At 42.5% G+C, this 23,397-nt stretch overlaps 1 protein-coding gene across 2 annotated transcripts; it reads left to right on the top strand.

The window, feature by feature from the left end:
* The first annotated feature begins 5,026 nt into the window (after nt 1–5,026).
* LOC139275705 (uroplakin-1b-like) lies at nt 5,027–17,979 on the top strand. Of its 2 annotated transcripts, none has more exons than XM_070892881.1 (8): nt 5,027–5,114; nt 6,956–7,036; nt 9,730–9,930; nt 10,637–10,711; nt 11,406–11,528; nt 12,886–13,065; nt 14,948–15,031; nt 16,412–17,979. In XM_070892881.1, exons 2-8 carry the CDS (start codon nt 6,968–6,970, stop codon nt 16,460–16,462), a joined length of 783 nt encoding a protein of 260 aa, XP_070748982.1. In that variant the 5' UTR covers nt 5,027–5,114; nt 6,956–6,967; the 3' UTR covers nt 16,463–17,979. The 2 variants fall into 2 exon arrangements, with proteins under 2 accessions (XP_070748982.1, XP_070748983.1); XM_070892882.1 differs by lacking the exon at nt 5,027–5,114 and adding an exon at nt 5,253–5,349.
* The last annotated feature ends 5,418 nt before the right edge of the window (nt 17,980–23,397 follow it).

Here is a 23,397-nt window from a genome sequence, read left to right as displayed (position 1 = left end):
GGGCTCGCTTGCTGTGTAGGAGGCGCTTGCGTCTGTGCAAATTCAGAGGCTGAACTCCAAGTCATCGTCAACATCTTCACCGAGGCATACGAAAACATGGGCCTTACACTAAACACCAACCTGACCCCGCCACACAGCACTGCCCCCCTACGGCACGGCCTGGACAACGTGGACCACTTTCATACCTCGGGAGCCTATTATCAGCAAGGGCAGACATCGCTGACGAGGTTCAACACTGCCTCCAGTGCACCAGTGCAGCCTTCGGTCACCTGAGGAAGCCCTCAAATCTGGCACCAAGCTGTAGTGATACCCTCCTGTATGGCTCAGAGATGTGGATCATATACAGTAGACATCTCAAATCGCTGCAGAAATACTACCAATAATATCTCCGCAAGATCTTGCAAATCCCCTGGGAGGACAGACGCACCAATGTCAGTGTTCTCAATCAGGCCAACATCCCCAGCATTTGACACTGAGCCAGATAAGAAGAAATTAGGGCAGATGACCAAAAGCTTGGTCAAATTGTTAGGTTTTAAGGAGCGTCTTAAAGGAGGAACGAGAGGTAGAGAGGCGGAGAGGTTTAGGGAGGGAGTTCCAGAGCTTAGGGCCTTAGCAGCAGAGGCACAGTCACCAATGGTTGAACAGTTATAATCAGGGTGCTCAAGAGGGAAGAATTTGAGGAGCGCAGATATCTTGGGGGAGTTGTCAGGCCGAAGGAGATTACAGAGATAGGGAGGGGTGAGGCCATGGAGGGATTTGTAAACAAGGATGAGAATTTTGAAATCGAGGCGTTGCTTAACCGGGAGCCAATGTAGGTCAGCGAGCACAGGGGTGATGGGTGAGTGGGACTTGGTGCGAGTTAGGACACGGGCTGCCGAGTTTTGGATGACCTCAAGTTTATGTAGGGTGAGAGACCAGCAAGGAGTGTGTTGAAGTAGCCAAGTCTAGAGGTAACAAAGACATGGATAAGGGTTTCAGCAGCACATGAGCTTTAGCAGGGGCAGAAACTGGCAATGTTACGGAGGTGGAAATAGGTGGTTTTAGCTATGTTGTGGATATGTGGCCGGAAGCTCATTTCAGGGTAAAATATGACACCAAGGTTGGAAACAGTCTGGTTCAGCCTCAGATAGATGCTAGGGAGAGGGATGGAGTCTAACTAGGGAACTCAGATTGTGGCGGGGACCAAAGACAATGCAATCTATTGTTTCTTAGAATCGCTGAGTGGGTCACTACATTCCATTTTAAAATGCATTGAAAATTCCTATGTTGTACTAGCTGAAAGCTAAAAGCCATAATAAAAGTATACCTGCAGCACTTGTGATGCCTGTGCTATGGTCGAGGTTTACAATGTTAAATATCATGTAATGTTTGCTGCTAAAACAATTGCTATGTACAAAATCAAAATACCATGGGATGCCGGAAATCTGACAAAAACAGAAAATTCTGGAAAACTCACAGAAGGTTAGACAGCATCTGTGGAGAAAGAAACAGTTAAGATTAATACCAAAATAAGCTAGTTGCGCCTGCACGCAGTTACATACGTTTTCCAACAGGTGTCACTGTGGAACATCCTAAATTTTTGCGCCTTCATTGTCTTAGCCAGGAGCCATGTTGGTATGGGCAAGTAAAGGAAGTACATATTAATGTTTATACAGAAATTTAGAACTTCCTGTGATTTGTTGGTCTCTTCCAGTTCCCTGGACTTCTATCCACCTCTCCCCACTGCTTGCCTTTATGATGTGCCATTTCGAGCCCCCCCCTCCCATTCCCCCGTGATTCTAGGATCCTCTCTGAGCCATCAGTGACGGCAGACCAATTATCTGCCCCCAGTAGCTTCCCTTACAGCCTTACCCTGAGAGATTGCTCTACTCCAACCTGTCCATTTGTCAGACTCCCAAATGCTAGCCTTTTCTGTGGCCTGACCCTGACCTTCCAGTTCCCTGAATGCTCATTTGCCTGTATGTATGTACATTGGCTGTCCACTTTGCCCCCTTTCCATGCATTGTGTCTTTTTTCCTTATGATGCTGATATCTGTGACCCACACTGCACTCAGCATCATGCATCAGCATCAGCATCATGGCATGTTCTCTCACCATTTGCCAGGACCTTTGCCCTGTAACCAACCCGCTGACTGAGCTACATTTGGACAAGCCCATCTCCCATTGTGCAACACTTTGGCCTCTGTTCTTATCCCCTACATCGCATCCTTTCAGACCCCTCCTTAGTCCACTGCCCCCTTTCCCAAATAACCTACTTTCTGACTCTGAACAGCACTTTGGCCCCTTCCTCTTCCTTATTTTCTCTTCACTCGCGTTCTCCCCTCTGTTTTCCTCTTGTATCCCTGCTCTCCTCTCCCACTTTTGCTCTCCTTCCTTTATCCCTATCCTCTCTCTCTCTACCCTCCTGCCTTACTCCCTCTCCTTCCCTTTTCTTTCCTTCTCCCCAATCTTCCCCGCCCATCTGCCTCCTCCCTCTAACCTTGCATGACTTGAATACTGTAATTAGACTCAATTGTGTGCAATGACACAGGAAATCAACTAGTGATTTTAAAAAATGGCCAATATATTGTTGGGCAAAACTACTAACCAGACACAATTCAAAGTCCTGGTCAGGCCAGTGAAAAATCATAGGTGACAAACTGACAACTCTAATAGTCGCTCTCTGAGTCCAATTTTGATGTGTAAGTGCTGATATTGAGTATAGGTCTAGTATCAGCTGTGGCTCAGTGGCTAGCACTCTCACCTCTGAATCATAAAGGTTATCGTTCAAGTCCCACCCCAGGGATTTGATCACAAAATAATCTAGGCTCACACTCCAGTGAAATGCTGAGGGAGCACTGCACTATCAGAGGGTGCTGTCTTTCAGATGAGATGTTAAACTGAGGCCCTGTCAGCTCTCTCAAGTGGATGTAAAATATCCCATTACACTATTTTGAAGACGAGCAGGGAAATTATCCCTGGGGTCCTGGCCAATATTTATCCTTTAATCAAAAAAAATGATTATCTGGTCATTATCACCTTGCTGTTTGTGGGAGCTGGCTTGTGTGCAAATTGGCTGCCGTGTTTCCCACATTACAACAGTGACTACACGCCAAGAGTTCTTCATTGGCTGTAAAGCGCTTTGAGGTGTCTGGTGGTTGTGAAAGGCGCTATATAAATCTTTTATTTTCTTTCTAATTGTTTATTTATTTGTTCGTCCTTCAACATTGAAGAAGACAGCCAGAATATCATCTCATTTTCTGCAGTGAGTTCTTTGATGACTGTTGAGGCCGATTTTTGCTCAGATTGACCATTCTCAGAGAAAACAGTGGATCCCGGATATACCAGGTTGGGGATCTTAATTTTTCAAATGAAACATCCTCAGCTTCCTCAGTATCAGCAATGCGACGGGCCTCATAATGAAAGGTGTCTTCATGGATGGTTTTTCGCCATGGTTTCTTATTATAAAGGTAAGAAAGTTGGTTATTAGACAACTGCCGAGTACAGGTTTGAGCCCTTGCTGAATGGATAGGAAGTCCCAGGGCCTCCTCCTGAGTGGCATGATGAGCAGAACAACTCAACATAACATGTGTGAGTACATTGCACCTGATGTCCATATTGGAGTTGCTAGATAGACAATTTCTCCCTCCTTAACCCAGGTGCACTGAGGCCAATCGTTGCACCCTACCACTGCTCTGCTAAGATCAACTGACTCAGCACAGACTGGGAATTAAACCTGAAACTTTCCCATCCTAACCCTGCTGCGCCAATGGAGAGCTTTCCCCACACTTTAAAGGTGGAGTTACGCCACAAACACAAGTTTACTGGGATTTCTATATGACAATTTATTAACAATGCTACTTTTTAAATTGTCAAGTTTTTGCAGTCGTGACTTTATTTTTAAAAATTCTTGCCACTGAAAGCAATAACTAGATCGCTCAAGCTGCACTGTAGTAAAGTGGATTAATAGGCAGTGGTTAACCTACTAGAAGGTAATGTTTAGCCTACTAACATCGGTTTCTGTGTGGAGTCTTTTGGTGCATTCTGGTCCATAACTGCAGTGCAGATTATGTGGAACTGAACAAGTGATTGCTACTCTAATGAGTTGTTTCAGTTTGTTTCAAGCTAATCGTCATCAGAAGGAAAACAGTAACACAAAAGTAATTTTACTGATAATTTCAGCAGTGCCTTCACTACCTCCTGGCATCTAGCTCCATGCTCCTTGGGATCCCCAGCTTCCAGTCACGCAGACCATCCTCAAATCCCAGAATGCCCCCCTCCTGAACAATAATAATAAGCAATGCAATTACAGTGCAGGATGTCCACAGCAATAATACATTTTGGTAAAACTGTCGACTGCTAATAATATTAATATCTATCTATGTGTTGAGTCTTGAGTCTGTGCACACTTCTATTTTTGTGATACTTACTTGCTGTAACTGTTTATTTTTTGTCACAGTCATACTTGGACCTTTCACGTCAATTCTATCATGGCCAGGTATCATGGTATTTTCCTCATCTGAACTTCTGTAGTTGCTAGACTGCTTTATCCGACTTGACTACCTTCTCATTTCAGTATCACCTGTGAATCTGGAGTAAGTAGTTCAGAAACAGGAGGGGCCCAGCACGTATCCTTGGGACGTATTCCGTACATCTCCCCAGCATGCTGCCTCTTCCTTGACCAGTGCCTGCTCCTTCTTCTCTTTCCTTATTCCCCACCAAATTTTACTTAATACCCATCACCTTAATCTTGTGTCGCAACGTTTCATTGGAACTCCAGGATAGCCTTTCTGGAAGAATTGTACACCAACGTGAGGGTGGTCGTCACTTCCTCAAAGGAGTCAAGAAGGTTGGGGTCAGATCTTTCTCTTTGGCTGCCTTTCAGTAGATTCACATTTTTGTTTTTAAAAAAAAAAACAACAGCTGATTATTGTTTTTACTGGGGTGAAGCCCCCAAGATACCAACGCGCTGAAAGAGCAAAGCATTGCACAGGTGTGGCCTGGGTGGGGTTGGCATCGCGCGCAGGCGCACACCCTGCTCCCGGAGTGACGACACGGTCCTTTAAAAGTTGTCTGTGCGGCTCCTCCCGCAGCAGAGCAGGTGGGCAGCGGACAGGACAAGACAAGACAAACAGGTACTGTGCCTTTAGACTGGCATCGGAGCTAACTGAAGTAGGACGCAATACACTTTTGGGAGGTTTTGCTCGGATTACTTTGTTCCACTGTTTGATCGCATTTTTCTGTTTTTTTTTAATATTATTTGTGAGCAGTTTAGGGCTCTGTGTTTTTAATTTGCCGCCGCTGTAACTTTGGGTGGGAAGTGTGGAAAGTATCTAAAACTCCTGTAACATCAACTTCTTCCTCCAGTTGGTAAGTGTTTTGAAAATTAGGCTGTTATTTACTTTCACACACCCCTCCATCCCTTTTGCGGAAAAAAAACATTTTTGTTTTGTGGTATTTTAAGGCGTTTTTGTTTTGCGGCTCTCTCTCTCTCTCTCCCTTTATCTGCAAACACCCTCGAACTCTTAAAATGGTCCTGTTTCAGTGCAGTGTGTGATCGGCGCAATAGATGACACCACTGGGTGTGGCGCACTTGTATCTCCCCTTGTGGCTGTCAGCGACCTATTGTGTTCCAACCAAGTCCGTTTAATAATGCTCAGTTTCGTTTAACTCAAACTTGCACCTTTTTTTCTGGTGAAATACAATAATTTTTTGTTGATGACAGGTTGCTGCTCCTTTCCAAGTTGACTGACTGACTTGGAATGTTGGTGTTTTTGTCTCCAGAATGTTGTCAAACCTGTTGGTCCCACCCTTCTGCTAATGGCCTTCCCTGCAGCCATTTTTTGGATCTGGACAAGGGAATGGCAAGGGAGGGGGAGGGGTTTCTATTGTGCCTGTTCACCAATGTAATCTCATTATTAACTCTTTTTCGATTGGAGTGAAATGTAAACCCTAAATATCTTTCCATGGTGACTTGTACAGGATGCTGTAATGTGAATTGTGGCATTATTTGGAAGTTGCTAGTCAAACTTCAAATTTATCAACTACAAATCAGACAGTTTATCAGCAGGTCATCTGACCATTTTGGGCATGATGGTCAAGTCTGATGATCTTGCCTGATTTGCCCAGACACCTAATTTCCTGAAGGGGCAGTGGGTAGTAATTGAGAGCTAGACAGATTCTGGCCTCCTTGTGCATCCTTGATTTTTGTCACTCCATGAAATGCTGGCCGTGCCTTCAGTTACCATGGCCTGAAGCTCTGAAATTCTCCCTACCCCTCCATTTTTTTTAAATGCTCTGTAATACTGACCTCTTTGATCAAGCATTTGGTCATTTGTACAAATATATCCTTCTGTGGCTTGATAAATTTTGTTAACTTGTGAAATGCCTTGGAACATTTTACTACTATTTAAAGGCATGCAAGTTGTTGTTGTAGAACCTACCTTGACTGCATTTTAACTACTCTGTCTCTAATTGTTTCACTTGCTGCCTTGGCTATGATCAGTTAATTCAACATGATAGAGGATTTAACCTGGGATCTATGTGGTCTCTGACTCTCTTCTATGTGGCAATACACTTGCTAAATTCTATGATTTGTGTGCACTTGCAGAACCATGGGCTCTGAATGCTGTGCAAACTCAGCTGTAATTTGAAGCTTTGTGGTGTATGAATACAAATAATTAGACTAGATCAGACATACATTTTGAGGAATTATTTTCCCCTTGGGATTTTTTTTTAACATCCATTATTACTAATGGCTGCTATAAAGAACTGATAAATATAGTGGCCTTTTTCTACTAATTTTAAAGCTCAAATAAACTTGAGCTATACTAGTTTCAAAAAAAGATAATCTCTGCTTATAGGCTACATTTGAAACTATACAGTGCAACATTTCCTTTGATTTAATCCTCAAGATTGGTAGTTTTAATTTGCCAGATTGAAAGGGATTTTAAAATAGTCGTCTTTTCTGTTTTAGGTGATTTAGAAAATGACTAAAGCAAGTACTGGTGTGAGGGTTTTCCAAGGACTGCTCATTTTTGGAAATGTTGTCATCATGGTAAGTATTGGCTAAACTAGTTTAATTATTGAATGACTCTTCAATTTTTTTATTTGGAGAATGGCACTTTAGATACCCTGATGTTGGAAAATACACGTTCCTTTTTCATGTAGAGTGTACATTTTTGCATGTTTGTAGACTCTTCAATATGATTTCACATTTCCAATTCATTGGTGGTGACTGACATATGATGAGTATGTTACCTCCTTTGTCTTTATTTTTAAGCTGTCTACATCAAACAAAACTTCAGGATCTTGTGTCTGACAAGTATCAGATTCCAGTTGCCTCTGGAATCAAGTATGCAGATGCTGTGCTCAGTGAATTATATTGCATACTTAAAGAACTGGACTACCTTACTTGCATTATACCACAGTCTAACTTAAAATTACACCTGATTTTTATTTCAAGTTCGATTTCTTCAAGCGTGCAATAGGTCTGGGCTTTCGCCTATAGCTAGCCAACCAACCTGTTCTAGTCTTTTTTTTAAAAAGCTGCACATCTTGGCCAGGATGACTTGCACTAGTTCCCTTGTAACTTTTTTTCCCCCACTTTGTTTGGAAGGGGAGTTGTTTCTCTTAACATTGGATCGCACAATTCTCCAGAACCAATCCCTAATAAATCTTTGTTACTGTATCAAGCCCATTATGCATTAAGTGCCTGATCCTGACTTCTGTCCAGGTTTCTTCCTAGTTGATGTCTGACAACACTTTTTTCTTTTCCCCTCTGGGACAATATTGATACGTCAATGGAGCATTTCTGTTTCCAATGTCCCTCCCATCCCAGATAACTTAACTGACACTAGTCTACCTAAATCCTCCTACTACTCAAGATGTGAATTAGAATTTTTCTCCCAGCTAACCCTTTAGTATTGTAAGTATCAATGTGCCTTGGTGAAGAAAATGCCTAAATCGACAGTGAAAGTAAACCTTCTAACATGTAAGCTGGGTAGAAGACAATATAATAGTCTAATCAACCAAATGACAATCAGACCTGAGACCTTTTTTTAATATATCTGATTCCTATTTATTCAGGAAATGTAATTGTTGAGTTTTGTCTTTGTGTGGCAGTGAGTTGCCTTCTAAATGAAGTGCACACACTTGATATGTTTTAATATGAAATTGCAGTTGTGTTCTCAGCAGGGTGTTTCCCATTTATCATTTGGGAGTGGGTGGATTCCTTTTATAACCCTTGATGTATAGTGCGTGCAAGGAGGAAACTGAAATAACAAATGTCTGTGCCAAAACAATAACTTGTTATGTTTATCTGTTAAATATGTTTGTGAACACAAAAAAGCTTTGAGTTGTGCCCAGGATAATATTTGGTAACTATAGATTCATAATTTGTAGTAGCTGAAAGACTGCTCTTTTTATATCTGTTGAGATTTTTAACTTGTGGATTAAAATATTGTATAGGAAATTTTAATACATTTAGAAGGATTTTAAATAGTACACATAGAGATCTGTATCGACAAACTTCTAGTGTAGGGACTCCACATTGGAACTGGTTATGAGCACTAATATGCGCAAGGATTGTTGTTAAAACTCACAACCTGTCCCTCCAATGACTTGATTGATAAATGCATAGCTCCGTACTAAATTCTATATCGACCAGGAAGGTCCCACATTGAAACAGTGATGTGTGGGCAGGGCTAGCTGATTAAGCCATGGTAACGGTTTGGGTGCTGTAAATGGTTAATTCTCCTGAACTCTAGATCCAAAAATGTTGCTGGAAAGTGTGCGAGTGGGTGAGATCGGATAAGGCCATGATATCTTCCTTATGGCCAGATAATCTTGTCTAGGTATGCACTTGCCGAATGGGCATTTAAATTAGGAAAAGGTGGCCCATGCCTTTTTTAAAGTACACCCATTGGAAATTATGCCTTTTTTTGATTTTGGGGGGCGGGTGGGGGAGGGATGCCTGTGAAGAATTCAATAATAAATGTGCTCACTAAAGTATTTGCATGGGCCTGATAATGACTACAAATGACTTATTTGTATCCTTTTGCTTTAATGCATTGTACGCCTTCTGGAATTTACCACTGATACATGTTGAGCATCCGAAATCCAGAAATCTCGGGACCGAGGCCGTTCCGGATTTTGGAACGTCTTTGCCTGGGCCGAGGTAGGTGGGGTCGGTCCACTGAGGGCCAGGGCGAGGTAGGTCGGGCCGCCGAGGGCCAGGGCGAGGTAGGTCGGGCCGCCGAGGGCTGGGGTGAAGTCGGGCCGCCAAAGTGGGGGAGTCTGGATTTTGGAACATTGTCCGGACGACCCCGCCATGGATCGGCCCGGTGTCTGCATTCCGGAACATTCCGAATTTTGGAACTCCGCATTTTGGATGCTTAGCCTGTACTCCCGACTAGTCTAGTGATGCTCTTCACTAATCTCTATAAAGCCAATGCAAAATCTGAACTGCATGAGATTTTAAGTGAATAAAGTGCTTAATTTATGGAATTTTAGTAGAACTATCTTGAATGATTGTTGGATAGTTTCTTAGTATTAACGTTGGTTGCAATTTCTTCACCATGTATCGCTGATTTCTTCGGCTGCAAATCAGAAGACCAGTTCAGTCCATTTTTAATAAGTGCCTCTGTCCTAAAATGTAATGTCCCCCATTTTATATGGGGATGCATCTCGAGACATGCATAATTAATAAAAAATTGTCTATTAATCCTTTTTTTTTATTTCTGTTTGCAGCTATGCGGCATTGCTTTGACGGCTGAATGCATCTTCCATGTTTCGGACCAGCATGGCCTCTGGCCTTTACTTTCAGCTGCGGACAATGATGATATTTTTGCTGCAGCATGGATTGGACTCTTTGTTGGTTTCTGCCTGTTTGTACTGAGCATAGTTGGTATATTTGGAATCATGAAATCGGCCAAGAAAGTTATTTTAACAGTAAGTTTGCATTCTGCCTAACTAGTTGAGATTTTGGAACCGATTCTATTATTTACTTTTAATAATAGATTTGCCTGCTCCAATGCAAGACCAGGAATAACATAATAAAAATTGGACACCACCATTACTGTAAGCATGGATTCCAGCATGAAACTCATACTGGGGTGCTTCCCTTGAATCTGGTATGGAACTTGTTTTTTATTTTGGATCTAGTTGTAGGTTTTACTACGACTGCAACTAAAACAGCCTTTTTGGAAATAGATATGGTACTTAATGAATAGTACTGTCACATGCCCAGATAATTGCCCGCATTTACTAGATTGTTCCAATTGAAACATTAACTGCATGTTGGGTATTTTTTTTAAAGGAACATAGTCACACTTTAGACACGTGACTGTCTGTCTGATGTATTAAATTCTCGTTCCAATTGAAGCTCTCCCATGGTGGAAAAACAGTTGTTGTGGTACGCACCCAACTAGTTAATGGCATTTAAATCCCAGGGTGCCTGTTTGAATGGAACAGTGCACCCTTTATCTTGAAGGAATAAAAGGTTGCCAATTAATCTTATCAGTTTGCTAATCAGAGTAGCATTGCTGTTGACCAAGAAATCTGCAGACAGATTATTTTTGTCCTTCCAGTTTAAGATGCATATTAACCAGTAATCTGTCCATAGCCACTGTCCTTATTGGTATTTCTTCTTTTTCAGTACATTATTTTGATGATAATTGTCTACATCTTTGAAGTTGCCTCCTGCATCATAGCTGCGACACACCGGGACTTTGTAAGTAATCTTTCTATTGTGTTTACTGGGACCTGCCCTATTCATTTCATTGCTGACTATATAGAATCACAATCTGCAGTTGAGTAGTCAAATCCACCTCTTTACTAAATGAATGCAAGTCCTAATCTGAGGTGGGTATTGAGTGAATCATAAATTCTGATGCATCGTTTTTATTTTGCACCAGTTTACTCCATTTGGTAATCTTGGAAGCCGTAAAGATAACTAAAGGACAAGGAGAGACCTGTAACATGGGTGCTGTAGGATAAGGGCAAATAGTTAGGTTTAAGGAAGCTTTACTCTGGATCTTGCCATGCAGTAACAAACCTGGGAGTACTCCGTTTCTGCTGGCTGCCCAAGGTGGGGAAAGGTCATCTCGGGATATTGATCCCTTATCTGGAGTACAATTTGCAGACCTGAGTAACCAGGTGAATTACAAACTTGCAGACGTGTATGTATGGGTTTGCTAGTGTCCATAAAATTAAAAAATAATTTTTTGGCAGAGAACCTTTTTTGAAAATTCTGTTTGAATTTGAGATGCTGAGTCCTACTGTTTTTGGTTTTCTGTGCCAGAAAATGTTGTCCTTTTTTGTATTGGAAGTCTATTCTGTTGGGATTTTTTTCAGTAGATTAAAATAGTCTGTGTATTTGATTTTTGGTTTTGTTTTCAACATCTTTCCAAAAAAATTTCTTGCAGTTGGTTCCAAACTTCTTCCTCAAGCAAATGCTCCAGTTGTATAGTAACCAAAACTGGCAGGATGAAGATCAGTTCAGAAACTATGTCGGCCTCACTGAAACTTGGAATCGTATCATGCCCGATGTAAGTAAGGCAGGAGGGGAAATACATTTGTATCTTGAAGTAGGCTTGTAAGTGATATTTAGGTGGCATGAGTAGAGCATTTGGGATAATTTAATTCTAGTAGAGATGAGAAAATTATAATATTATTGGCATTCAAGATCCAGAAGGTGGGGGTTTGAATGAAGGTCATGGGAATAAATTGTAATACTATAACCAACACATTGTAGGGCAGGATATGGAACTTGGGTAGTAGGTTCTTAGCCAGAGATAAAGACTTATGATAGAAAAAATTACACTTAATCAAAAAAATGGAAACTGCTGGATATACACCAGTTGTCAGAATTTGGAAAGATTAGTCTACACCTGAAATGTTACTGTTGGAAATGGGAGATCATCAGTGTTATATTTGCAAGTGTAATCCTGTCCTTGTGGCTTGTTAGTTCAACTCGTCTTCCCCCTTCCCGCTCTTTCACCGTTCCACATTTTTTAGTCATCTAATCTTTTTGTTACTGGCTTCTGACGAATCATTGAACCATCAAATGTTTTCATTTGAAAAGATGAGTTTACAGACTTGCTGTGTATTTCCAGCACTCTGGCTTTGTAACTTTTTTTTTTTGGCCCAGGTTTTAAGAAGCCTGCTGTGCGGTAGCTTGCTTTAACTGTAAAATCACTTTAGGCTAGACTTTTCCCTAAAGCCCTCCTGCCGCTGGATTGCCACCCAAAAAGATTCTTCAAATAACACTGGCGAAAAATTCCTTTTTTAAAAAAAAAAAGGGGGAAAAAAATACTGCCCGGCTAGAAAATGGATCTTGCACGTAGATTCTTGGCAGTTAAATGTGATCCTTGGCAAAATGAGTGGTAAGTACTCAAATTTAGATCAAGGCTGCAGTTGGGCCTGTGGGGGGGGAGGGGGGGGGAATCACCGTGAAAGAATTAAAAAATATTTAAAAAAACTTTTAACTTGCCTATCTTTGCTGGAGTACTTGCCTACTGCCCTGTTCCTGGCAACTTTTGTAGGTGTTTTTTCCGATCTTGCCCACGGATCACCACTGAGCCAAAACTTGGACGGTGGTGGTTTTCTCGGCAGTGCACGTGTGCGGTCTGCTCCCCAGCAGTATTTTGTTTTCTGCTGAAAGAGCAGTACCAATGAAAAGGAAAGTCTAGCCCATTGTCTGCATAGTATTAACAAAACATTTCAATTTGCTAGCTATTTAGATTGTTTTTTGAGTAGCTGGGAGAAAAGGCATCTATCCTCAATGTAGGGATTTATTTAGGGTGGGTGGAGGAAGGGGAATTTACTTGGAACATACAAAAAAGGCCGTTCCATAGCTGTTGTATGTCCATCTTGTAACTGGAGTAACTTCTTCATTTCTTGCAGAATAAATGCTGTGGTGTAAATGGACCTCGGGACTGGATTCAGCACAACTCTGCATTCAGATCAACCCATTTAGATGCTGACTTCCCCTGGCCTCGCGAGTGTTGTGTAACCAACTCAGTTAGCCAAATTCTAAATGTGGAAGCTTGCAAACTTGGTGCTCGTGGCTTTGTTTATGATCAGGTAATGTAAAGATTGGATTATTCAACTACTGGGGAAAACAGTTGAAAAAGGGGTGGGTAATAGTAGTTGGAGAGTTAGAAGCCTTAGTGTAAGTTCTTTAAATGTTCCCATTCCCAGTTGTAACATCTGCTGGTATCCTAAAAATTTGAGTTACAGCACTACCTATCTTTATCCTAAGAAATGTAATTTGGAGTGGAGGAAAATGCAATAATTGAAAGGCTTCTCTTTGCACCAGTTTAAAATGAATAGGAATTGCATGCAAGGAAAGCAATTCAGTACAATATTCTGTATTCACAAATGCACTCTGCACTAATGACAGCTTTATTTTGGATTTCAATCTAAAATAAATTACTTTGCACATAAGCACAAGTAAGAATGACTTGACTTCCAATTGCAGGATACAAATATATAATGAGATCCCTTTAGAGCTGATGACTCAGTTTAGGATTTTTTGACCATTTCCTTTTTTTCAAAAAAAGATTAGGGTTACTTTTTTAAAAATACTGGATTTGCACAGGCTTAAAAAGGAATGCTTCAGGCACCTGTCAAAATGTATTCATGCCAGACATTGACATCTGCCCACGATGATTAGAGCCCCACCTTGTTTGGTCACGTGGGGGGTGGGGGGGTACAGATCGTAGGACCTCCTGGTGGGCTGGCCTCTAGGCCTAGCTAAAACACTCAGTCCATGGGCCCAGCATGTGTGTGATCTGCTGAAAGGAATCCTCCAATGCTCTTCTTTTCTTTTGGCCATGTGTGCATCTGGGAGTGGATCATGTGATGTACACTTGAAGCCTTCTGTGACTAGTGGACACTGTTGGGTGGGTTACAGATTCTATAATTGGCAGAATCAAATCCTAATTGGTTAAAATATAAATTTAGTTTGAGCCAGTTGTATTACTGGTGCCCTCCTCTTGGTGAAGGCACTTGCAGAATGTATTTTTGCTAGAAGCACTGGGCAAACTGTAGTGCCACCTTATTGGCCCCTATAGAGTTCCAAGATGATTGGAATCATTAAGGAAGTCATTCCTCATCATGGGAGATCGGTAGTAAACATTCACATGGTGGGGTGGGGGGCAGAATATGTAAAGGTCAACAGGAAGGGACATTCCTTGAAACTAGTTTCAATGGGAGGCGTGTGGCAGCAAGTTTCATTAGTGGCTTTTCTGGCTAAACTCTGTACTGGGGAAGGGGAAGGGTCAGGAACAGAGTCCCAACTTCCTATAGGGTAGAAAAGGGGGAAACCCAAGGCACACATGTAGGCAGTAAGGGGTGGTGCGAAGGATGCAATATAGGATTAGAAGTTAGCTTGAAATGAGCAAGGTGATTCACCTGAAGCGTAGTATTTTTATATTGTGCAAAGACGAGTTGTATTGATGGGAATAAGTGACTCCAGTTGTAACTGCTCTGTGCGTAATAACTCTTGTCTAGTCTTGCCTTGGAGAGAGTGAAGAAATACATGTGCAAAAAGCATTACTATCTAGTGCTGATCATGGGGGTGCTGCTGTTGCATCCCTGGGTAATGATTATTCTACACCAACTCTCAAAAGTAAGTCCCTCCGACTGCGTAAGGGAGCAGCTGACACCACTGAAGCTGAGAAGATAGCTAGGGCAAACTCAAAATTGTAACCATCCCCAATAGTATATAGGCTTTTCCCCTTGCCCTCTGACTCTATCGAATAGGTGATGAGTCCTGGCCTGGTGTACCAACTCTACATGGCATGTTACCATGAGCTCATCCTGTTCAACATGATCACTTGATGCAAATATCAGATGTTTGACCCAAGAGGAAATTTACATTTTTAATAAATTATACCTGTACTAATGGATAAAAGTGTTTCACAATGCAAATTTTTGTCTGACCTGTTTTTTTTTCTGACAGGGATGCTTTGAATTTATTTCTGGTCCTCTGAATAGACATGCTTGGGGAGTAGCATGGTTTGGATTTGCTATCCTTTGCTGGACTGTAAGTATTTTTTTTGTGTGCATCTTTTACTGGTAGTTCATCATCCTAGCAAATAATTTCCAGTAAAGTTGTTTATGTTTTATCTTCCGAATAGTCCTGGCTAATGCTCCTTGCTCCATCAATCCGATTGGAGTGTTGCAACTCGTATTTATATTTGATTTTCAAACCAAGAGCTGCAGATAGCAATGTTTAACTTGATTCAACTTTTTAAACTCATTGGATTTTTTTTCTTCTCCCCGCAATGTCAGCTATAGCTCAGTAGTAGCACTTTTGCCTCCGAGTCAAGGTTGTAGGTTTGTGTCCCACTCCAGTCTAGAGCACAGAAATCTAGGCTGACACTCCAGTGTAGTAATTGGGGAGTGCTGCATTGTCGGAGATGAAACTGAGGCCCCATCTACCCTCTCTGGTGACTGTAATATCCCATAGCACATTTTGAAGAAGAGCAAGGGGTTCTCCCTGATGTCCTGGCCAATATTTGCCTGTCAATCAACATGACTAATTATCTGGTCATTATCATATTGCTATTTTTAGTGATTATTTGCAACTCTAGTTTTTTTTTTGCACAAGCATATCTTGGACTCCGCCCCCTTTTTTGCACATGCGCGCTCAATCCGTTTGCGTATGTGTAGTGCAACATACGAGGAAGCCAGCAGTGGGGCAAAACCGCGTGGAGTTCATTGGAGCTGCTTTTAGGGCTTTTGGATTATATCCAGGACTTTTGCCTAAAATATCGCTGTGATCTACAAGAAGATTTTTGCGGCCTTAGAGAGAGAGTGCGCTCTGGAAAGACGGATCAAATTCTGCCAACGTCACGCCACGCCACCCCTTTTACACCTGCACCACGGTCTCTCCCTTTTTACATCCGCACCATGTTCTCCCTTCCCCCTCTTCCCCCTATACCTGGTTGATTTCTTGGAAAGCTTGGTGCATGTGTGACAAGTGACATAATTGGAGTGGATGAAATCCGGAAGTCATGATACTCATTATTCACTTCATACCTAATAAACCTGTTAACAATCCGTGACCCCCCCCCACAGTGCCCCATTTATGGAGTGGTGGAGGGGGGGGGCAAAGGTCAGGAACTTGGGCTGGGAGGGAGGGGGTTGGGGGTGCCAAGAAATTGGGCAGTCAGAATGGCTCTAATTACATTTTGCAAAGTCATTGGTTATGTAGGCAGGGCGGTTCTAATTACACATTCCAGAGAAACTGCTGGGAGTGTCTTGTCCTCCCAAGGGGACCAATCAGAGCATTTTACTGTTGCAAATAAACATGCCCCTAATTTTTATTGTCTGAAGGGCAGAGCTTGGAGTAATATTGGAGGAATGTTTGTTTTTGGTTGTATGGTTACTACACAAGCTGACTTTTTTTTTCTTCTTTCAGTTCTTTGTCCTCATTGGAACAATGTACTACTATGCTATACTGGAGAATTAAACCATGCTATTGGACTTCAAATATGGACTTAAAATCAAATGTGATTGCAACTGTTTACCCCTCACATGGCAATATTGAGGACAGTACTCTAAAACTGAACCTGTGAAGTATTGAGAGTTGTAATCTGTTCTGTTTTGTATTAAATTCATTGTCTCTTATGCCTACATTTGTTGACCTGATGGAAGACCTTTTGAAATAGTTGTTGTTCCTGCCTTAAATTCTGTTTTGTTAAATAGTGATCATTGTACCATGGTTCAGAAAACTGCAGTCCTCTTTTATGGTGCCATGAATTTCAGCCCAGCAATAATTGTTTTATGTATTGCTATCATGCACTAGTTTCGCCATGAACTATTGACTGCTGGTGAGAATTTAATTTTGTTTCCCCTTCCATGTGACTTGTCAGCTGTCAGTAAAGAGATGAGCTGGTATTCTGCCTAGACCTCTTCACATCTGTACAAGTTGCTGAGTTGGCCTGTATAGGTTATAAGGAAAAGATGTCCCCTGTTCAAATCTTAAATGAAGGTTCCACAGTTTGTTAATTGATAAGAGAATAGTCCTACAATCCTGGAGGGGCTAGATTAGAAAGAAATTGAAGTCATTGTGCAACAGAAAAGCATAAACATGCTAATGATCTAATTCTCTTCCTTTTCTAGCCTTAAAACTAAATCTACATGCTGTAGTAATAGTATTGTCACTTTCAGAAATCTTTTTTTAAATTAAGATACATATTTTACCTTTTATGCCTTTTACTTCAATAATAACTGCCCCACTTTTTTTTTAAACAATAAAATGATCAGTGGCATGTGTCACGTGTCACTTTCACAGTGGTCTCTTGTGCATTGTAAACCAATATAACTCAACATGTACTATTAGCTGATACTTTGGTGTGACTTTGGGATTGTTAATGAAGACATTGTCTTGTAGGAAAGTAAATGCAAGTGCAGCTTATTGGAGGTTATATATTTAATATATTTTCACCTCTTCTGTAAGCTGATCACTGAGTATTAAACATGTAATATATATGATGTACATTATAGGGTTTCTTTTATATCGTCTATTAATGTACGAAAGCATTTAATTTTTCAGAATAAATTATTAGTCTTCAGGACAATGCAGTTTGTTTGTTTTAGCAAGATTTTCATGAAAATTCAAAGGGTACTTGGTGCCAGGTGAATCAGACTAGGCTACAGAATTCATGAAAATAGGCCATGGTCAGCCAGCAGCACACTTTCTCTTCCCTTACCCACCCCATCTTTCTAAGGGATAGATACTCAACCATCAGTGGCCGTGACTTCTGTTGCATGGGCCCTAAGCTCTGGAACTCTCCCTAAACCTTTCTGCCTTTCTACCCCTCTTTCCTTCTTTAAGATGCTCCAAGCTTTTGCTCATCTGCCCTAAACTACTACTTGTGTTGCTCGGTGACAAATTTATTTGTTTTTTATCCTACACTGCTGTGAAGCGCCTTGGGATGTTTTACTATGTTAAAGGCACTATATAAATAAAAATTGTTGTTGGGATGAATGAATCCATGGTATATCTCAGCACTAGCTTTATCTAAATCTGGTCAATTTGGAAGGATGGCACTGGGACAGCTGAATGGAGATGCTCAAAGCTGGGGAGTTTGACAATGTGATTCTTCAGATTTAATGTGCTAGACTGGTACTTCTACATTCACAGACATCCTGAAATTTAAAGTAGTCCTGCTGAAAATGGGACCAGATTGCAGCCATCTTTAAAATTTGTGATATGCCTTGTTGACTGTAAAGTTGCATACATGTCATTACAATGTCAGTTCTCCATCCCTGCAGATATATTCATTTCATAATTTAGCGATTCCAATTTGCTGTTTGTGAACTCTCATCATTTCCATAATAATGCATAGTTCAGAAGATCTTGCTCTGTAGCCCTCACTGAACAGAAGAATGCATTTGAATGCAACAGCTTCCACTTGGGGGAAGAAATTCGGCGTGTTAGTGGCTGGGAGGCGTTAATGATTTGGCGGTGGGGTAGGGCGAATCCAAAACCATATGCAAAATTCATCTGGGATTTAGCGCTGGCGCAAACATTTAGTGCCTAGGCCAGATCGTGACATCAATGCGTATGGAGCATAGAGTTAACGGCCCTGATGCAAAATTGACTTATCCCCTGTCTTAGCGTCTGGCATGAACAATGGCAGGAAGAGGAGGCATGATGGATTCGAATGGCTGTTGGAGTGGTATTTAAAGGGATTAACATCCGGTTTCATTTTAGTCACCAATTAGTGCTACCTTCTCAGTTTCACATAGCGAAACAGTTTTCAGTGAGTTAAATATTTCTTACTTTTCAAGGGTGTTCTGCCTGCTAAAACTTTGTCACTTTCATTCTGCTGAGATTTCAAAGTCCTGGACTTGGATATGTTAATGGGGGCTGTACTGGCACTCGACCTCGTCCTCCAGCATCAACAGCGGAGGTAGAGAGAGAAAGGTTGGAAAATGTGGCCAGGGGGAGGAGGGCCAACAGGGCTCTTACCCTCCCAGGCTATTCCTGAAGCACTTCAACATAAATTTACACAAGGAGCATTGTCCTAGAAGGCTCCACATCGGCAAGGAGGTGTCACGGCCCCATCACCAGAGAGAAGCAGGACAAGCGTGCGTGTGGTTTTGCCGGGATAGCGGGCTTCCCTATGGTGCAGGGCACCATTGACTGCACCCATGTCGCATCACAATCCTGAGATCTTCAGTAACCGCAAAGGCTATCACTCAGTGTGCAGTTAATATGCGACATCAGACAGCGAATTCTCGCTATCCTGGCAGCAGCCACGATGCCTTCATCCTGCGCCAGACCGGTGTGCCAGCATTCTTTCAGCCACCACATCAAGCTCACGACTTGCTGTTCGTAGACGAGGGCTATCCGCTCTCCACCTGGTTCATGACTCCCCTCCGCAACCCCAATATTCCGACCCAGCACTCATATAATGAGAGCCATGCTGCCACCAGGAACATCATCGAGCAGCCCATCGGAGTGCTCAAGCACCGGTTCCGCTGCCTTGACCGTTTGGGAGGTGCCCCCCAGTACTCGTCTGAGCGGGTGTCCCTTTTTGTCGTCATGTGCTGCACAACTTGGCCATCATGAGGGTGCAGCCATTGCCACCAGGCATAGCGGGACCACCTCAGGAGGAGGAACAGCAGCAAGAGAGGGGGCACCCATTCAATCAGTCTTCTAGAAGGGCGGCCCATGACCGCCTTATCAGACTGCAGTTCGCCTTATCAGACTGCAGTTCCAATAAATTCTACCCCACGTCCCGGTTGCTGAACACATCCCCACCATTCCATCCATTTCACATGCCGTATCACAGCGCAAAGCTGAAATGAGAGGCAACATAAAATCTGCAACATTCCATTAAATTTATCAAAATTCAGAAAAGACATAGATACAATATTAACTAATCATCCTTGTGCAAACCCTCACTTTCTCTCTTTACAATGCCTTTCCCTAATCTACTGCTCCTACATAGTCTGTCCCCAGTGGCTGCAGCAGGGCTGGTGGAAGGCTGCTGAGTGTCTAGAGACTACAGATGGCCTCCCGGCCGTCCTCGACCAACTCTGAGTCTGGAAGGCCCGGCTGTAGACTGCACCACCTCAGGCTGGACGGAGGCAGTCTGGGCTGGCTGACTGACAGGCAGCGACAAGTGGCAATGGTGGGATCAGGAATGCTGTCGTCCTGAGAGAGGACAGCAGGTTCCTGCTCAACTGACACACTGCCACTCTTCCCCCAGGGCTATTAATGCTTCATTATCTAATAATCTAACAGCTCAAATTCTACTTCTTTCAAAATATTCCATATGGTGGGTAGTCATTTTATGACATTGCTTTTAACCTTGTATCATGTTTCTGGCCTAGCTCTGGCAATTTGGGGTAGGTGGACTATGTAGCGGATACGTACATACATAACACTGATGGCAAACTCATGCTGATGGAGGGATGTTGTATCACTAATTGTGTCCTAACATTCAGGGCATGATAACGCTAGTCTCATTTGCAACTGTGGAAACTACTGAAGCCATCAGCAGTCCATGCTATAATTGCTTTTAAACTATTATAAATACACTGCAGATTACACTGCACTGATGTCTCACCAGCTACCAGCTGTAGTTACTTGTGAATTCATTTTGGAACGAAATCGGTTATACCTCCCTAATACACGCTTAACTGTGGTTTAACATTTCTAATGTGCAACAGATGACAATTGCAGTCAATGTGATAGGGAGGGGCTGAAGAAGAGGGGAGGTTGTCCTAGGAAGTTCAAATTAGCCTTGAAGGGAAAATATAAACTATGCAATTTGTCTCATTGTTCATATTTTGCTGAGAAATGGATGGTTTGGCATTTGGTTGAATCCAGCCCAATGATTAATTTAAATAATCAAAACTGCTAATTTTCATTGGACTTTTATCATTCTGTCGCTAAGATCTTAGTGGAAACTAAATTTAAAAGTATTCCCCTCTTCCCATCCCCTTCCCTGTTTGAGGAAGATTATTGTTGCAATACCAATGACCTCTCGCAAACACCAATGGCCTGTATGGTTCAGTGCCACACTGTGACAGCAGTAATGAATCTTGCCTGAGAAGGAACTATAGGCGACTATCGATTATCCGGGGCCCTCGGGGATCGGGCTATTCCGGGTATAAACGATTTTGCCGCTAGGGCGAGTGCACGTACTTGCCGAGAATGTTTGGGTCCCAAATTTATACTTTGATGCTTTTCTGCTTCTGTGCACTCCAGGATGGGATTGTCCACCTATTCATTTTAATATAAAGTGAAGAGACCCATGTTATACTGTGTCCACTTTTTCTTAAAATGGCCAGTCTAAAGGCTTCAACCGCTGGAGGTCGAATGAGACTCGGCTTTACTTACCCCCGAGGCCGGGCGGCACCCTCAGTGATACTCCAGACTGCACAAGAGCACATTCACCAAGATCAGAAAACGGAAAGATGGCAGGGAAGGGAGGAAGAGTTGGATAAATCTTTTTCCCCTCCGAACTTGTTTCCAGCGTGATGATCTGGACAGTGCCCTAAAAGAGCGGGGTTGGGACAATGCCTTCGATCTGATAACGTGAGGATGGGTCGTAGTATGAGCGGACAGACTGTCCAAGTCCCGAGTTAATTTGATTGCTCTACAAGGATTCCTTTAAGGTCGAGACAGCATTAAACTTTATTATAAAATAAAGCCCTTCCTCTGTGTGTAGTGATAATGCTGTGTGTCAGCGCAGGACTGTGTGTGGGGTGGGTTTAATGGTCGTGTGCAGCTGTACACGGGACAGAATCACAGTTTTTAAAAGTGCCGTTGCAGCGGATTCTCCGTTCGATCCGTGTACGGATAATCGAGAGTTGCCTGTATTTCAAAATAAAAGATTTGCACCTTATGACATTAAAATATCTCAATGAGCTTCATGTACAATTATTTGCTTTGAAGAATATTGAAGTTGGAATTGGGGGGGCCATATAAAATTTCAGGAGGAGTTAGCTACACGCTGTGAGATACTTTGCTTTGTTGAGATGGAGTGAGTACATAATTTGCTTTTATGGCACATTTTGCACAGCATTGGAGCCCAAACAGTGTATAATAGTACTGTACCTGTTTGTAATCGGTGGTCAGCATGCACTGGTGGAAGGTAATTAGGAGAAGGTTTATCCATTCAGTAGTCTGGTGGAGAGAGGGATTCCAAAGGAGGCGATTTTGATCATTCATTTAGTAGGCCTGGAACTTGGGACAGAGCATGGTGGAGGTTGCCAGTATCCCCACAGCCCCTCTAGCATGTTGCAATGACTGAGAGATCCTAGCAGCATAATGTAATATGTGCGTGCAGCGTATCATTTTTATTCAGTTCTAATGTAGGTGTTTGCCAGTGTAAGGTATGTGAAACAGGTAGGGGGGGAAGTTGGTCTCTGTAGTGCCCATTTTTTAGGCACAACGTGGCCTCCTAATGCTCGAAAATGGCTTCTGAGATTCATGTGCTCACTTCTGATGGGATGTGGGCCAGACGCCATCTTGGTAAAGGGGATTGCGTGCCTGCACCTAGCGACTGCTGGCAGTGTACAGAGCAGGTAGATTATGACATCAATCAGTGTGCAATGCCAACGCTGCCATTTTTGAACTCCATGCTCCAGCTTATGTTTTGTCTTAACCTCGCACAGCTGAACATGACACTTTAAGTACCAGGGGTGGTGGGACATGAAGGATCCCCCACCAACGCTACCTAGAGGGATCATAAACTACTTACAAATTACAGATTGCTGGATTTTTCTGGCTGCTGGTACAATTGTACATGTTTTTAGCGCTTTCCTATGGTTCCTAAAGTTTCAATAGTTTACAGGAAGTGGTCGGGCTGGTGTTGAAGTACATTTTTGTTCATTTAAAAGTTTGTACTGAAACAAGTTGCTTCCAAACTTGGAATTGAGCATGACTGGGACAATGAAGAGAGGCCACGCAGAACAGGACAAGCTGCTAGAAGAGGGAGGAGGAGGGGAAAAGGACTCTCAGCAGGAGTCCCTATCTGCAGAAGGCAATTCTATGACCTAAACTTCAGCGACAACCAATGCTTGAGACGTCGTCACTTCACTAAATAAGTCGTGACTGAAATCTGCTAATTATTGCAGCTGCAATTGCAACCTCAGAGCAGGGCAAGGACAGCTTTGCCAACGGCCGCCAAGGTGACTGTGGCTCTTAACTTTTATGCATCTGGTTCCTTCTAGGTTGCTGCTGGAGACATAAGCAACACCTCACAGTTTGCAGTACACTGCTGCATAAGGGAGGTCACTGAGGCTCTCTGTACAAAGAGAGACAGCTTCATCTCATTGGCTGAGCAGCAGGAGACAGGTAGTAGGGATAATGGGTAGGTACTCAAATTGGCAGGATGTGATTAGTGATGCCTTGCAGGGACCTGTGTTGGGGCCTTAACT

Source organism: Pristiophorus japonicus, chromosome 11, assembly GCF_044704955.1.
Source record: "Pristiophorus japonicus isolate sPriJap1 chromosome 11, sPriJap1.hap1, whole genome shotgun sequence".
NCBI lineage: Eukaryota > Metazoa > Chordata > Chondrichthyes > Pristiophoridae > Pristiophorus > Pristiophorus japonicus.
This window is presented reverse-complemented; position numbering and strand designations above follow the sequence as displayed.